The sequence below is a fragment of the Biomphalaria glabrata genome, chromosome 1, assembly GCF_947242115.1.
Source record: "Biomphalaria glabrata chromosome 1, xgBioGlab47.1, whole genome shotgun sequence".
Classification (NCBI taxonomy): domain Eukaryota; kingdom Metazoa; phylum Mollusca; class Gastropoda; family Planorbidae; genus Biomphalaria; species Biomphalaria glabrata.
Window position 1 is genome coordinate 49087690 of NC_074711.1, and position 18773 is coordinate 49106462.

General features: G+C 39.3%; 1 protein-coding gene across 1 annotated transcript in view; it reads left to right on the plus strand.

Moving 5' to 3' along the window:
- The window catches only part of LOC106073988 (zwei Ig domain protein zig-8-like), a 121211-nt gene that overhangs the window by 2677 nt on the left and 99761 nt on the right, over window positions 1-18773 (plus strand). Inside the window, exon 2 of the mRNA XM_056040982.1 lies at window positions 16194-16396. Within this exon, the coding sequence (XP_055896957.1) occupies window positions 16306-16396 (91 nt within the window). The 5' untranslated portion in view covers window positions 16194-16305. The remainder of the gene's footprint in view (window positions 1-16193; window positions 16397-18773) is intronic.

The following is an 18773-nucleotide window of genomic DNA, read 5'->3' on the forward strand; positions in this document are numbered from 1 at the left end:
CCTGTGCAAGGTTAAACCTAAGGGATAGCTCTAAGGCTTGGAGTCTTCTGAGAAATCTCGAAAATGCTGGGCGTACGAAAACAGCAACCCCATTATCTTCACCCAGTGGGGTAACCATTTCATCAAAGAAGAAAATTGCCACCTTGTTGAACAAATATTTTGCTAAGATCAACAAGGCTGCCAAGAAGTCTCCAATGTCCAAAGCCATTGATAAAGCTCGCAAAGCTGATGAAAAAAAAAAGACCGAAAGGAACCACAGACCGAAAGTGCTAAGGGAACGATGAACTCCCCCTTCTCGATAGGCGAGCTTAATGCTTCCATTGGGAAATGCCAGCTTAAAAAGGCTCCCGGGCCGGATGGTATTGTGACGATCCGTTTTAGCTCACTCAAGATATCACTCAGGTCTAAGCATTTAATTAATTTATTTACTCGCTATTAATCATCAATTGCACTAATTTAGCGATCAAGCGCTAAAAACACAGCCACCACCCCTTCAATCCAACCCCACCCCCTATGGCAGCGATGTCACATTTTACTATCCTAACCTTGACACGTGTCACACTAGACTCTTGACAAGAGTACGCTCCCCTTTTCCTATCTTGGCAAACATCCGTTGACCCCCCCCTCTTGTGGGGAGCGGATGGTCAATTCAAAGGGGCCATTCAACTCGACACCTCGGGCGGCGGTCTCCCCGTTCGTCTAGCGCAAAGCCATTATCAAGGTATAATCTCCTTTGATCCAGCCGAGCTCTGATACCCCCCCTCCTTTCTATCCTCTGACCACCTGGCGAACTCCCTGGACTTTCAACTCGCGCCTTCGCGCGGTGTCTATCTCCCGGAAACGCCGTCACGGTCAAGCGAGGATCTCCTTGTCAAAGACGCCAGATAGTCTAGACCACCTTTGCATTTATCTCCCGCCACTCACCCCCCCCCTCTTTTCTATCCACGTGTATATGGACAAACTTCATCGTCCGATCTCATTCACGCTGGAGAGCCCACAGGGAGCACATCTATCTCTTGCTTGAGCTCTAGACTATTTTCATTCCCTTATTTCACTTTGGATTGGTGGTATGTAACTTAGTGAAGTGCTTGAGAACCATTTTACTTAGTAATGTATATATATATATATATATATATATATATATATATATATATATATATATATATATATATATATATATATATATATATTTATATATTTGTGCATTCTTATCATGGATAATGTAAGTAGATACTTATACTTATATTTTTTATCATGACTTTGTGGCTAAAAGTTCAAGCCATCTGGACTAGAATTTATTAACAATTCTCACCATATGTATTTAGCTCTTTAACTATTATTAATTTAACTCTGATATATTAGCGCTCAGCACGAGCCTTCAATATATTATCATTGATTAATTCCTTGGCAGGGGATTATCATAACATTTCTGTAAACATGTCTTATTACTGAGTATGTATTTACTTATGCTCTATGTTTACTTATGTGAGAACATGGGCGAGTATCAGACGTTGATCTCCCCTTCCCCTTTCATCTCATTTATCTAAGCGATGTATGTACTTGCTATTCACCGTGACGGGTGAACATCACTTGAATTACTTATCATATATCACTTATCACTGTTTGTTATTTCCCTTTATGGGAGTCTCCATTATGATTGTTACCTCCCTTGATGGGACACTTTATTCTTTTGTTATGGCTCGGAGTTAGTTAGTTCCCTTTGATATTTATGAAACTAGCTAATAGTTTCCTTACATCAGTCTGAAGATGTCCTTCACGTAAAGGCATCTACCTCCCAGTGTTATCATTATGGCTAAACCGACGCACACATCATATCATTGCAGCTTTTATCTATAGGCTACATCCGCCCGAAATCTTAGCAACCTAAAGCTGATAACAGATCTGCAGACATCAGTCCTACTCATCCTTCAAGAGTCCAAGTAACAACGCTGGCTTGACTGATTGGTAGACGCAGCTTAGCTCTGCAACCATACAAGTTGGACTGCAACCGGAGCCTGGATCCACTACACCAGCCCACCAGCAGACAGCGTCAGTACTAGCCACACCCGTCTCATCAGTGCGGCACAGGACCTAAAGCTAATCAAGCAGCGTAATGACACTCAGACCACTTGGTTCTAGTATCTGATGATGATAGTCCTATATATGTAAATACGCTAGATCCCATACTAGCAACTGTACAGCATTTCACCTTTCATTATCTTATTTTGTATAATAAACTGTACATAAGTTTACATCTAAATATAGTATTTGTTGCCTGCATTATAACGCTGTGCTTGTAGTTTATATGTGCAAGTAAGGATTCTCAAACTATAAAATCCCCTAGACACCCAAAACGGCCAAATCTTAATCCGACAGGTATCACCCCCGAAATGCTTAATCATGTAGGGGGGAAAGGAAGGGCCGTGCTCTTGGCATTCGTAAATAGAACCTGAGGCCTGGAAACGTGCCACCATTATTCCTATACCGAAAAAGGGAAAAGATGCTTCCACTGCTGAGGGCTACAGGCCCATCTCACTCACATCTTGTGTGGGAAAGATGGCTGAAAAAATGGTAAATGAGCGTCTGGTTTGGTACCTTGAGCGTGCCCGTCTTATAGCTCCAGAACAGGCTGGTTTCAGGGCTGGAATGTCCGCTATAGACCAAGTCAACATCTTTGTGCAGAGCTTAGCAGATGGATTCCAAAGGACCGAAAGCACATACGCAGTCTTCATTGACTTAAAACAGGCATATGATAAAGTATGGCGGCTTGGTTTGCTTCATAAGATAAGAACCATGGGGGTGCGGGGACGGATATATTACTGGATTAGAGACTTCCTACAAGAGCGTACAATAAGAACAAGGATGTACGGAGAAGTCTCAGGGGAAATGACCCTCGAGCACGGCCTCCCCCAGGGCTCCGTCCTGTCATGCGCCCTTTTCACGGCCTTCATAATGACCTTCCGGCTCAGCTAAAATGCCAAAAGCTGCTATATGCTGATGATATTGTCCTTTGGAAATCCGGAAGAAGTGCAACCTCTATACAAAAAGTGTTACAAGAAGATCTTCATACGCTCTGCTCATCCACACAAAAATGGAGGATAGAAATAAACACCTCCAAGACGGTCTATTCTCTGTTCACGCTCGGGACTGGCATTCTCGGGCAACCTTTCCAGCTCTCCCTCAACGGAGTGGCTCTCAGCATGGAAAAGCTACCCAAGTACCTTGGTGTAACTTTAGATCGCAAACTAAAAATGTGTGAGCACATCCAGGATGTTGTAAGAAAGGCCTCAGGGAAACTTTGCATTGTGCGGAAGCTGGCATCCACGAAGTGGGGAGCCCGAGCAGACATGCTCCGATCCCTGTATTTAGGAGCAGTCCGATCACAGATAGACTACAGCCTACCTGTGCAAATTTATGGCTCTAGGACTGCTCTTGAACAACTTGATAAAATACAGTCCCAAGCACTTAGATTTGTCTGTAGAACCTTTAGGACAAGTCCAGTAAATGCGGCTGAAATAATGGCTAATATAGGTCCACTAAACCTTAGGAGGGAAAGGTCAGTACTGACCTGCTATGAGCGGTATAAAAGGCTGGATGAATACCTCCCAGCTAGAAAACTAGTGGATGGTTGGAGATGCAGAAGACGTATCCAGATGCAGTCTTTTATGCATCATGCCACTAGACTATCTGATGAAGCTGGCCTCTCCACCAACCGACAAAACATTCAACGCTTTCATCCCCTTCCCCCTTGGTGTCGCCCAACGACCCCAGACATACGCTTGAAATAAGAAGACCCTAATGCCACTAAGCAAAGCCGTTCATCTAACGACCTTCAAATCCTAGCTCTGGAGACCATTAATACTGTTACGATCTCTCTCCTAATCAGGCCTTCTGTAAACACTGCTAAACACAACACAGCACATCTAACACATCAAGAACCTGACAACAAGAGCTCTAAATAATCTGGTACTTTAATAATGAGTGAATAAGTAGATAACAGCCAATACTAGACAATTGGCATCAAACACATCAACAACTAAAATGTCACTCTGTACATCACCGTACAAAACTCTACTGTCTCTCTTTCTGGACTTGTACATCAACACATGAGGACTCAACCAGGACCGACTTCATGGCCGACTAACAGTCCCGGTCTCGACGCTCTCCGGTCTTGAACTGCCGCTTTCCTACACACTGTGTCACTCGTACACGCAGGCTTTCGATCACATGACCATAACATTGGTCATATTTGCGTGTAATCGTGTAATCGTAGTACTGTCCCTTGTCCAAGGCCCCGCTGACCTGAGTGATTCACGTGTGTGTCAGCTGAGCCTATAGTTAACCCTTTTCGCCGCCAATAGGGTCATAACAATACCATCAAGCCCTGTGCTATTTTTGCATACACTGATGGGTCGGCATCAATAGATTCTGGAAGAGCAGGCTATGGAGCCTACATCGACTTTCTTGGCTCTTACACAGTCAAAATCTTTGAACCATGTGGTAGTGTTTACAGTTTTGATGCGGAGACCATGGCAATCTGTGAAGCCTTAAAAGTCATTGACTCTCAACTCGGCGAGGGACATTTGAGGGCAACACAGATTGTTGTGGTCACTGACTCAAAATCTGTACTACAGGCTTTGCAAAGCCCCGGACCATGGCCTCACAATATCGACATTGTCATCATGGCTTCACACAACATAAAACAACGCCATGGCACCCCTGTAATAAAGCAGTGGGTACCGAGTCACATTGGTATGACTGGCAACACTATTGCAGACTCCTTGGCCCACCAGGGAGAACAAATTCCACCCACTGAACAGGCTGTATGGGAGCGCATGAGGCGCCCTGACCGCACTTCCCCGTGGTGGAGGCTGTCCAGGCCTTAATAAGCTATTATAGCACAGTGCAGGACAGGCCACTGTCCTGTTGGCTCATATTTCTCGCGGCTATTGTCAAATTTCGATTCACGGTGCCCCCGCTGCGGGGAAGAAGAGGAAACCGTACCTCATATACTGTTTGACTGCCCCAGACTTGCTGATCTCCGTCTCGACAGGTCTGGGAAACCAAAAATTCTCGATCTGTATGGTGACATGCACTACGCAAGACAGCAGGGTTTCTGTCCAGGGCTTTTCCAAGAGAGGATTTGAGCCTCTCAAGCCCTCACTCTAATGGAGTTTGATGATGATGATTTAGGAGTGCACTGCTCACCTTCATAGCATGAGGACATGGCTAGAAAAGGTGCCACAAAAAATGCCTATTCTAAACTTCCCTAGCCAGCCTACCGCAGTTGGCGGGAACCCTACACAAGCGGTAGAAATTCAAAGAAAAAGACGAGGATAGTTCCTCTTACCATAGGCGCATGGAATGTGCGCACACTACTTGACAACGACACATCTGAAAGACCACCAAGACGAACTGCACTAGTAACCAGGGAGCTTCACCGATACAACATAGACATAGCAAGCACTGAGTGAGACTCGGCTTGCAGATGAAGGTGAACTCTGCGAAAGAGGATCTGGATAGACTTTCTTCTGGAGCGGTAGAAGCACTTAATTACGACGTGATTCTGGAGTCGGCTTTGCCAGAAAAACATCATTAATATCTAAACTAGTCCAAAAGAAATTAGTGACAGGTTCATGACCCTAAAGCTGCCTTTACAAAACGGAAAGAAACACATTTTTATTGTTAGCTGTTACCATGACCAACCCAGATGATGTAAAGAAAAGTTCTACGACGAACTAAACTCAACCATACTTGATATTCCAAAAACAGATAAGCTACTCATTCTCGTTGACTTCAACGCAAGAGTCGGATCTGACCATCACATCTGGAAAGGAGTCTTAGGCAAATTCAGGATAGGTCAGTGCAACATTATTACTACCCCAAACCTGTGCCTAACACAAGCTGCTCATATCAAACACAATATTCAGTCTCCCAATGAGAAAGCGAACTTCCTGGATGCATCCCCGCTCAGGACACTGGCACATCATAGACTACGTCATCACCAGACAATCTGACCGTCAGGACATACGTGTCACCAAATCTTGCTGTGGTGCAGAATGTGGAACAGACCAGCGCCTCATCTTCACAAAACTAAACATTCGTATTCAACCAAAGAGACGTCCGCAAAAATCTAAACCCCTAAAAAGGCTAAACACGACCAGCTTAGCAGATGGTGTGACAGGTGGGGAAATGTGACGTGTGTTTGGCGCGTTTAATGTCTAGGGGATGATTATTTTTAAAGCTATCACACACCAACCTATCAGCATATGAATCGGGAGCAGACACGCAACGAGACAAGCAACGAAAGATAGATACAAAAGTTAAAAATAAAAGAATATTTATTTACATAAATATACATATACGAATGAAAAAAAGGGGGGGGGGTAGCATCTATCTCTAGTGAATACTAGATTTAATCATCACTCGTGCATTTAATAAGAGAGTAGGTCACTTTGTCCTCTGACTTAGCTGGTTGGCCTGTTGATGTCGCAGCTGGCTGTGTTCCGGCTTGGGGTTCTGCAGCTGGAGGTGGCGCTCTAGCGGATAGAGGGACGCCGGTGATTCAGTTCTTGTGGAGTTTCAGTCCAAAGTTCTGATATCTGTAGTGGGCACAGTAGGGCGGGTGGCCGACTACCGTGGGCACAAGGTTACTGCGGGCAGAGCTGATCTGCCGTGGGCAGCGTAGTTGACAGGATATGTCCAGTGAGTTGCAGAGGGTTGGCGTAGCTATGACGTCTCACACAGATCTGAATCTATAGGGACGTCGCACCTAATAGCTTGACAGGTGGGCTGTCGAATAGGCGGGCAATGCCGATAGCGCCAAGTGGTAGAGTTGAGTAGATCTCAGTAGGCAAGTGCAGTGCTGAATAGCACTAAGCACCTAAATAGGCAGTAGGTGATTCTCGATAGCAAATAAATAGGCAGATGAATAGATCGTTGATCCAATAAATAAATAGGCAGACACCTGAGGGAGGCACCAGGTATTCCTCTAGGAGGGATAATAAATGATAGAGTCCAGACTCGATAGCTCAGCACGAATGAGAAAGGAGAGAGAGTCTGACTTGATTTAATTTACCTTATATACAGGCCTGGAGAATGTGGGCGGACACAGGAAATGTCCTAGGCTAAGATTTATCTTACACGTGGGTGGATTTGACTCGAGGTGGGAGTCGCACCTTGGAATATCACGCGGTGTGTTGACCAGGGTAATCTCTTAGATCAAAGAGAGGCGTGGGAGAAGGGGGGGGGAGTGACTTGCATTCCACACAAGGTGGTGTCATCTGCGCCCGTCAGACATCCGGCCGGTACGATCAAAGAGAACGTGTCTATCTTTGTCCCGGTCAAGGGAAGATAAGTCGAAAGACGCGGCCTAGCTATCTTCAATGTGGTCAACTAAGTCTAGCCTGGAGAGGAAAAGGTTGCGCGGGTGGAGAATTTGGGGGTAGGACGGGGAAATAATTAAAATAAAATAAATAAATAATGAAAAATAATAATTTATGCTGTGATAAATTTGAGTGACTCTGACAGCGAGTTTTTGACTTGTCACAGATGGCAAAACTGAAAAGTCGCTTGCAGATGCAATAGAGAACTGCCTCAAGTCCACCCTTCTAACTGAATCAAATGTAGATAAAAGCTGGGAATGCTTTAAAGAAGGTATCCATAGCACAGAATTAAGCATAATCGGACCTATGGAGAGAAAGCATCAGGACTGGTTTGATGAAAACTTTACTGAGATCAGAAAACTATTAGATGAAAAGCACAAGCTCCATAAATTGCATCTGAACAATCCCAGTCTACTAAAGATGCATTCACAAACATCCGCAAAAAAAATGTGCAAAAACAGTTACGCCAAATGCAAGATACCTGGCTAAGCAAAAAAGTGGAAACAATACAGGAATTTGATGACAAGCACGACACGAATAACTTCTTCCATGCCACAGAGTCAGGATCATCCCCTCTACTAAATGCTGATGGGACAATCCTATTGACAGATAAGGAAGAAATCCTAAAACGCATGGCCGAGCACTTTGAAAAAGGTTCTCAATACACCTTCCATTATAAATGAAGCAGCCATAGACAGGCTACAGCAAGTACCAATAAATGAAAAAATGAAACCGATTTTGCCATTCAACAGCTCGCAAGCGGAAAAGCCACAGGAGTTGACTCCATTCCCGCAGAGGTCTACAAAAAAGGTGGATTAGCTCTGATTGAAAGATTTCGTGAGGTGTTTTTAATTATGTGGAAACAAGAGTCAATAGCATAAGACTTTAAAAATGCCACAATTGTCCATCTATACAAGCGAAAAGGAAACCGCCAAATCTGCGACAATCATTTGCAAATAATCTGACTTTTGTTCCTGAACTAATGCGATTGGGTAAATCATTTATGTAAATTAAAAATAGTAGTGGACATAAGACTGTTCCTTGAGGTATACCTGAGTTTACTGTTATTGGTGTTGATTTAGAGCCATTTATTATTACAGTTTGTTCTCTCCTCTCTATCTGGAAATCCTTAATCCACTGATGCAATGGACCATGAATGCCAAAATATTTTAATTTTTGAAGCAAACTATGGTGGTGAACTTTGTCAAAAGCTTTGGAAAAAATCTAATAAGATAGCATCTTTTTGCTCACTTTTATCTAAACCTTTTGAAAAATTATCATATATTATATATATAAAATTATATATATATAAAATTCTCTTCCTGGCTCAAGAGTTTGGACACCAAGTAATGGAAAGATCACTCTTTTATTTCTGCAAGTTGGACGGACTAGAGTTATCCCACGTAATTTCAGAGGGGAAAAAAAGAAGAGGGGGGTGGGGAGAACTATTTGTATTCACCCGACACCAAATAGCAGCGCCAGGATTAAACATTGTGATTAAGAAGTCATGGAAATAGAACAAGTAATCACCCTGTATTCACACGTCACTAAATAGCAGGGCCGGACATGACCATTGTGGGGCCCAATGCGAAACGGATTTCGCGGGGCCCAGTTTGGGTAGGGATACGGATAATAAGTGAAATTGTATTAGAAAATATATTCATCTTTGCATTTTATTCATTCTTCATTACGCACAGAATTACTTTACGAGCTTTGCGTGTAGCGAAGTCATACAGTAAATCACGCTCAATAGCAAGAATTACCAAATGTTTCAATCTATCTACGAAAATGGTTGACCTCAAGTAATTCTTCATTAGTTTGAGGCGCGAGAAGCTTCTTTCACTAGATTCCACAATTACGGGTATTGCATAATGCCGTTTTTTTATCGCGCTCGTTTTCAAAAGATTTTAATAATTTCAGGATATTTTCAGGACTTTTTCGTATCTTTTGCAATTTCAGGAGATTTCAAGGAGCTTCTGGTAAATCGACAGGAGGCCGCGGGAAATCTTTTATAAGTTATATAATGGTTTAATTTAATAATTTATACACCTAGAATTAGCGCGGGTCCTATGATAGTGCTGGGCCCAATGCGGTCGCATAGGTTGCAGTGACCTTAGGCCGGCCCTGCAAAATAGCGGCGTATGGTACGCCGCCGGTCGACTAGTAAATTCTAAAGGACCTCATTCACCAATCGTAAACAAACACCATTTAGCCAAGTGATTCTCTATCTCTTCTATACAAATTATGTAATACACAAAGGCTATCACGTGAAACGTGTTTTTTTTTCGTTGTTTTATCAATATTTTTCACGTGGCTAAATGTTGTTTGTTTACGATTGGTGAATGAGGTCCATTGTGTTCATAGACTTGGGCAACTTTCTTTTAGGGTCTCCAAGACTTGCTAAATTAAAATTTTCCGAATGACTTCAAAGAAAAAACAAACTAGACACCGCTTACGTCACTCGGCCTACAGCACTACACATAAACATTTCTTTGCAAACATATGAACACGTTTTAATGAATCAATAGGTCTAATTAAACATTTGCAATAGTATAATCGTGAATACCATTTTTATAATGCAACTTTCATGCTTAAAGCATTCACAGAGTACTATGGTCCAATCTCATGATTGGGCCGGCTAGGGGTGGGAGGTGGGAGGGTATCTGGAAGCAGGTTTCCGTGCTGACTTTAGGTGCTCAACAAACATAACTCTGCTTGAGTCGGGATTGAAACTCGAGCCCATTTGATAAGTAGCCAAGTGACTTTTGCCACACATCACATAAGCTAAGGAGTAGGGTGGAGGAGGAAGGGGGGGGGGGAATAAGTGAAAACGGTAAATCGAATTCACGGGTATATGGTTTTGGGGGGGGGTAGTGGTATAAAGCGGGGCGTGCCTATTAGATGTAACCGATTTGTATAACAATTTTAAAGGGGAGGTGGGAGGGTCGGAGCAGGATGTTAAAAGTAAAACCTGACCAGCCCCCAAAAATATCACAGAGCCGATCAAATATTTCAAAATACCAACTGACAAGCAGAAGTCAGATAGTGTCAAGATGACTATTTGTTTAGGCGTATAGTTGGGGGAGGGGGAGGAAGGAGAAAAGTGATGCTCGAAAGTATCCAAGGGATGTGTCCATGGTTAAATAAACAATATAAAGCCTGGGAACAAATCAACGGACGAAGCCGGTGGGTAATGCTAGTGTACTTATATCCATATATGTTACCGGAAAAGTGCGAAATCCATAAAGAATACAACCCCCGTAATCTTCTAATAGTTACTCGTTTTAGCGGCCCCCGAAAGAGGAAAAGACGCTATTAGTTTTGTATGGCCTGTCTGTCCGTTTGTCCGTCCGTCCCGTTTAGATCTCAGAAACGAGAAGAGAAAATGAAAATCGAACATCATTTAATTTTAGATCATTCAAAGTTGTTAAGCAACAGCTAAGTTTTTCTTTTCTGAAATCGAAAAATCGATTTAAAAAAAAATCAATTGTGCAAGCAGTTTTTTTCATAAAAATACGCCATTTTTACAACTATTCACTATTAATAGTAACAAGCTCTTGGGGCATTTAAGTAAGGGAGATGACTATTTACCATTTTTTAAACACATTTATGCAAATGGTTTTAGATTTTTGGTTAAAATTTATTTTTTTGTACAATTTTATTACTAAAATTTATGTAAGTTCTGTCATACTAAATAGTACATTTACAAAAAAAAAATTAACTTTTTTTTTTAAAGAGAAAAAATCTATTTATTATGCAAATAAGTTGAACATAATTTAAAACAGCAATTAATAAGTAGTATTTCATATTATCATATTATATTACTGCCCACACCATTGTGTACCGAAACACAGGACAAAAAAAAAAAAAAAAAAGGCTGCCAGTTGTTTGCAGAGTTGTCTATATTGAGAAAATATTCCTTACAAACCAAATTTAAAAAAACAAAGCTCTAATTAAGTATATCAATTAGCTTGGATCAGTCATGTAATTAATTTGGAACAGATCTAGACTAACAATAATAAATCTGTTTAATTTGTAAAAAAAAAAAAATATTTTTTTTTTTAAAGGAAATGTACTTCTCTTAGGGCTTCGAATAAGAGACTGACCTTTAACAAAACAATTAGATCAATTAGATACTCATTATAAGACATCCGTTAGGACAGGTTCACATCTAACTTCACATTCACTTTCACATATCCCTTGGTCTGCTGGACCTTTGGGGCACCTCACAGAATTTGTCAACCTTATTTCTCCATTCTTCTCTGTCATTTGTCTTTGATAGAATTTCATTATGATATTCTTTCTGAAAATATCGATGCCTGCCTTTTTACCTGCCTGGGTGGACCACTTCAGATAGAATTTAATACCAATATTCTTCTGAAAATATTGAAACCTGCTTCGGGGGCCGATTTTGATTTTGTGTTTCCACACAAACTGTCTTTGTAACCTTGTTTTTTACTATTTAGCTACTTTAATAAAAATAACTTCTAAGTTATACCGCTTGTGCTCTGGCGTCGTAACGCTCTCTCACTCAAGAATTCTATATCTTTGTTTTTACTTCCACCTAACACACAAAATAATAAAGTTATGCCTACATTTCTTTTTGTTTTTATACATTTAACACTCAAAAACACGTATTCAGTCAATGTCGTCTTTATATGGCATAAAAAAAAGATACAATGTCTACAAAAGTAAGTTGTGAGTCGAGGGGAAATGTACGCCAAAAATAGAAAACAAGTTTTAATTGTGCTTAAAAATGGATGAAAGTTTAATCTTGTACCACATACCTATATATATCATACGTAGACAGGAAAACGGAAACACGATCAGATCACAGACATATATATATATATATATTGTTATGTACGTAACTCTTTTTTTTTCAAGCCCTAAGGGGAGTCACCCCTAATCTAGAAAAATCAATCTTTTCTGTCTTAGAAACGTAATGATCTTTAGTTTTCAAAGTTTGGAAATAATGCAAAAGCATTTTAAGGAATTTAGACAGAATTAATTAAAAACAACAACAACTATGTATTCACGCAAATCTATGAAGTAAAACCATTTACTGATATTTTCCATTGATTCCATTGTTTCGAAATTCCTAGATTGAAATAATTCAAGTCTTTTGATTTGAATTATGATTTTAGGTTGTACATTTAAGTAGATTGATTACCTTGATCTTTCTAGATATAGATTATGTATCTAGAAATTGCAAAATAATAATTATGAGACGAGAGTACTCTTATTTAATGTTCAATTATATAGGTCAGGATTGAACAAGAAAAACCGTGAAAGTGAAAGGTATTTAGTTGTTAGTATCACATAGAAAGTACTAACTGGTTACATTGTTGTGGTTTTTTTTTCTTCCACGGGAAGTGGGAGACTAAGAATCAGAATGACACGAATGAACCAGGGCCCTATAATCACAGACGCAAAAGACGCAACGTAAAATGTCTGGATGTGAGCTGCGCTGTTTTTGGAATGTACATGGGAGACAAGATACTTTCTATTCTAGTCGCCATCTACAACGACATTTTGAACTAACAGAACATAAAAACAACTCTTGGGAGTCAATGATTCAGCAGCTAGTGAGGCTCACAATAATAATCTAAAGACTGACACTCCCTGACTATTCTTCTGCTAGTCAGTTCTTAGACCTAATATTTAAATTGTAAAATTGTTTGGTCTGGGCCCTTTTTCTCATTACATCTTGCAATGCTGATAGAATACTTTTCGCCCTTTCAGTAAAACTGCCCGCATTTCAACACTCCCCCTTTTAGCCAGTGTATTCTATTTAATTGGAACAGCACGCTTTGAAACGCCCCCCCCCCCACCAGACACACTCACTTCTGGCCTGTAAATTCTGTATAACTTTTTCTCACCTAACCCATTTCGTCCCAATGTCCTACATTATATTTTGGCCGTCCCCCCCCCCCCCGCTCCCATATTTTTTTTTTTCAGATTTTTTCGTAAAACATTTTGTAATTTCTAAACAATAATACAAAAGAAAATGTATTGGTCTGCCCGGTGGGGAGGGGTGATTACATCTGTCGCCCCTACCCCCTGGTACAATCCTTTCATTTTATATTTACTAATGATTTAATTTGAGATTAGATTGTAGTGTGGCATAATATACAAATGGGTTTAAATATCAATTAGTTCAAATATCAATAAGGTCTAGAGTGGGGAGGGCAGTAGATGCAATCGCCCCCCCCCCCCACTCGCCACCGCAACAGAAGCGGCCAATATACTAGAAGGGGAACGACATAATATAAAGATTAGTTACGGTATATATCAATAAGTAGCTTTTATCATTATGTTAACAACATGTGATTTCTGTAAAAAAAATTGGACCGCCCCCCACTCGAAATTTAAGGGGGGGGGGGCGAAATTGATGCAATCGTCCCACCCTACCCCACCAAATCGGCCAACATACTAGAGAGAGGGGGCGATATAATCCAAAAATAGATTAAAAATTAAAATAGTTAGTATATATTATTAATATAAGTATAGAATTCGTATATAAATTGTGCGATCTCTCTACTAAAATTCGTCGTCCACCCCCTCCCTTGATTTGTAGTTCTAGTAAGTTAGGTTCAATTAGAACGCCCTGAGACTTTTACTATCATTTGTTAGAATTGCCTCTGTCACCATTCTTTAAAAATTCTACATACAATCACTGACTTTGCTTCGGCTTCTTAATTCTATATTAAAGCATTTCACATCCTCTATATTGATTTTGGTAGGGCCCCCTTTTTTTGTGGCGTCGTAACGCTCCTTCACCCAAGAATTCTATTACCTTTTTTTTTTACCTCCATTCCCAACACATCAAATAGTTAAAGTTCAATCTACATTCCATTTTGTTTTTACACATTTTGACACACAAAAGCACGTATTCGTTTAGTGTAGCGGATCCAGAACTTTTGAGTGGGCGATTTTTTTTCAAACCCCAAACCTAACGCTTAGTGAACCTTAACCCTAGGCTTAAACACACACACACACATATATATATATATATATATATATATATATATATATATATATATAACTAGAACAGTGTTTCTCAAACTTCGGTAAAAACAAAAAGTCACGCTGGTGGCCCTTCCCTTGTCAGCTAGGGGGTCCGGGAAGCGCTGCAAGCTCCACCAGCGGTTCCGCCCCGACGCCAAGTGCCTTCTTGGGTTTTTCACTGCCAAAAACGCATTCTCCTGGCACCCACAGCTCCTATTTCAAAATGCAGGTCAAATTTAGTAAAATAAAATACGTAAGGACATTGGTCGATACTGAAGTGTGAGTTACAATCGAGATACAAGTAGAGTAAGTATATCTTTATTACGCGTATTTAACGTATTATTATCTTCATGTTAAGTGAGACCTTTTGTAGTAGGCTTTTTTGTCAAAATAGGACGCAAACTGAACGATAGTTAAGCGCTCTTTAGATATTCGACTGATTGGACGCGCGCAAAATGTCTAATTTTTAACAACCTTTTGAAAAGTGTTTTTACTTTTGAAAATTATTATGTTAATTTATAGGCCCCTAAGTACATTGCAAATACAACAGATGTGTTCCTTGAAAAGAAAAGATACTCCACAGATTCAGATTAAGGCTTTGATTGTCGCCGCCGAAAGAAAATGTCTTTAAATGATAATATTTTAAAAAATCATATGCAAGTTATTAATTTTGTTTTGTTAAGAACTATAATAAAATGTAAAAAAACAAAAAAAAAAAAAATTCGGAAGATGGAAAAGAAATCAGGTAGACCAATTAGATTTTTTTTTTTTTTTTGGATTGAAGTATAAAATTGTGAGTTATAGTCCCAGAGTTATTTATACAATAGAAAAATAAAATCTGATTGAGTAAAGGTTGGGAAAAGGCGACTAGAAAAAAAAATTGGTCTCAGAACTCATCTCAACTGTTACTCTTCTACTTAAAAATTTGTTATGAATTCTAAATTTCCTTCAATAGTTTTTCTTTAAATAATGATTTGAAATTCTTTCGCAATTACATAGACTCTGTCGCCATATTTAACTGTTCTGTCTTAAAACGTCATGTTTTCGTCGGGGCGGTAGAGTGGAAACGTAAGAGACTGTAAGAGTCCTCTCTCCTTTTCTAGTTTACGAGATCTGAACGGGAACGTCGGACGGAAAACAAAAGCGGCTATTCTCGTTTAGGGGGCCACTAAATACAACAATTAGTCAATGAATTACTAGTAATTAATTGTTTTGTTTGACACCAGCAAGGGAAATTAATCCTTCAGCATTCCGATATATGGCTAAATATATAAGGTTTTGTCCCTTTAGATAATCGTAGAAGTTCTTGGGTCAAATAGAAACTTTAAAAAAGTATTTAAAATACCTACCAAACATGAATCAATTAACAAATTAACCAATAAGTCAATTTATTAATTATGGGAAGAGTGGTCGAGAGACAAAGTACGCTTGAACTTGGCTTGGCTACCTATGAAGGGGGCTCGAGGTTCGACACCCGACTCGTGCTGAGTTGTGTTTACTAACAGCACGGAAAACCTACTCCCAGATACCCCTCCCCCCACTGGTCCACAAATGAGATTAGACCATAGCGCTCTGAGTATGCTATAAGCATGAAAGTAGCGCTATATAAAAGTCATAATTTATTTATTTTATTTTTTAATTATTGTTTTTTTTTTTTTCACATCGAAAAAGGGAAATAACTTTTACATTATTGAGATATATGGTTGCATATGTAATGTTCTTTCCCTTAGATAAACTTTCTGGTTTTTTTTTATAAGTATTTTTATATTTTGCTTGTTTTATGTATTGTCTCTCCAGGAAATTATTTTCAATGTGCATGGCAATGTGGAAATCCAGTATTGCGCTCATGAGGTTTCATACCTGGGATAAGTTTTAGGAGCGACATGTTGATTTCCGCCAAAAGTCAGCCATGCCCTGTTCCATCAGGTGGATTTATCAAACTTATCTGTTAGTATTTCTGTTGTATTGGCCGGTCAACGTTGCAAAAGAAAAAAAATCAGGTAAGTTTGGAAAGTTTACTAATCCTTATGCATATAATTAATTTATATAAGTTTAGTAGAGCAAAGCATGAATTGTATCCCTTAACATTTGATACATCTTTGATTCTTTCAATTAGTTGTATTTCAGTAAGCCACTCCTCTACACTAGCACTAATTCAGTTGTGGATCTGAGTTTGAGACTTTGAGACCCACTCGAAAATACAAATATTCTGTATTTTCAAATAAAAAAGGAGATAGCAATTTGTTTTGATCAATTGTATCGACATCGTAAGAAAACCAAAGAGGAACTCCAGAAATAAATATATACACAACTGAAACGAAAGAATATTACGCACCGAAAAAAGTTTTTTGAAGCTGAAGTAAAAGCTTACACTATCAAACATTTGTACGCAGGAAAACGTATTGGGGCGGAAATAAAAATCTGTTCTAGAAATGTAACCGCTGCCATTTCGATCATGATTCGAACTTAGTTGACATCCTTAGGTCTGTGCTTATTGGAAAGGTCGCAGCAATCGTCGTATTTTTTGTCATGAGAGCCACACCCATAGGGTTTGCTATCCCAGTCAGATAGCGCTAACATCACCAGTGTTATGGTTTTTGTAACTGTATGTAAAGTCGCAGTCTTAGTTGAGTAGTGGTTAGTTATTCAACGATGGTGTAGTCCCCACCCTCATTTCGTCCATCTTTTTCATCATGGTTCTCATCTGTTTCTCATGGTCTTCAAGATCTCCCCCATGTTCCACCAGAACTTGTCGGGTGACGTGCTTTTAGACTTTCTTTGTTGTTGTTGTTGTTGTTGTTGTGGTTTAAGCATTTCATTCTTGCCAACGAAGTTCTTCTTTCAGTTTCAGAGAGAGCGTGAGAGAGAGAGAGAGAGGGGGGGGGCGGGAGAGATTACACGTTACATAAGATTACACGTTAATTCATGCTAATTAATGTTGATTAATGTTGTCATTACTCTATACTACTTGTACTTTATACTTTAGTTTTGTTTGCTTTTTTTAACGCTTTGCATGTTGTCTGCATTTGTAAATTGGCGCGTAAACTGTGTTTTGAGTTACAGAATTTTCAAATCATTTTGTTCCACCGTATAACAAATCATTTTGTTCCACCGTATAACAAATCATTTTGTTCCACCGTATAACAAATCATTTTGTTCCACCGTATAACAAGTCATTTTGTTCCACCGTATAACAAATCATTTTGTTCCACTGTATAACAAGTCATTTTGTTCCACCACAAATCATTTTGTTCCACCGTATAACAAATCATTTTGTTCCACCGTACAACAAGTCATTTTGTTCCACCACAAATCATTTTGTTCCACCGTATAACAAATCATTTTGTTCCAACGTATAACAAGTCATTTTGTTCCACCACAAATCATTTTGTTCCACTGTATAACAAGTCATTTTGTTCCACCACAAATCATTTTGTTCCACCATATAACAAATCATTTTGTTCCACCATATAACAAATCATTTTGTTCCACCGCAAATCATTTTGTTCCACCGTATAACAAATCATTTTGTTCCACCGTATAACAAATCATTTTGTTCCACCGTATAACAAATCATTTTGTTCCACCATATAAAAAGTCATTTTGTTCCACCACAAATCATTTTGTTCCACCATATAACAAATCATTTTGTTCCACCGTATAACAAATCATTTTGTTCCACCGTATAACAAATCATTTTGTTCCACCGTATAACAAGTCATTTTGTTCCACCACAAATCATTTTGTTCCACCATATAACAAATCATTTTGTTCCACCGTATAACAAATCATTTTGTTCCACCACAAATCATTTTGTTCCACCGTATAACAAATCATTTTGTTCCACCGTATAACAAATCATTTTGTTCCACCACAAATCATTTTGTTCCACCGTATAACAAATCATTTTGTTCCACCGTATAACAAGTCATTTTGTTCCACCTCAAATCATTTTGTTCCACCGTATAACAAATCATTTTGTTCCACCGTATAACAAATCATTTTGTTCCACCACAAATCATTTTGTTCCACCACAAATCATTTTGTTCCACCGTATAACAAGTCATTTTGTTCCACCACAAATCATTTTGTTCCACCGTATAACAAATCATTTTGTTCCACCACAAATCATTTTGTTCCAGCGTATAACAAGTCATTTTGTTCCACCACAAATCATTTTGTTCCACCACTAATCATTTTGTTCCACCACTAATCATTTTGTTCCACCACTAATCATTTTGTTCCACCACTAATCATTGTGTTTCTAAACTTGTCGTTAGACTCATTCAAAGATGAAGGAATACTTTCTATATAGAAAAGTTGCCCCAAAGTCTGATAACTACAATGAAATGCGATCAGCGAGTGTATTTGTGGGAC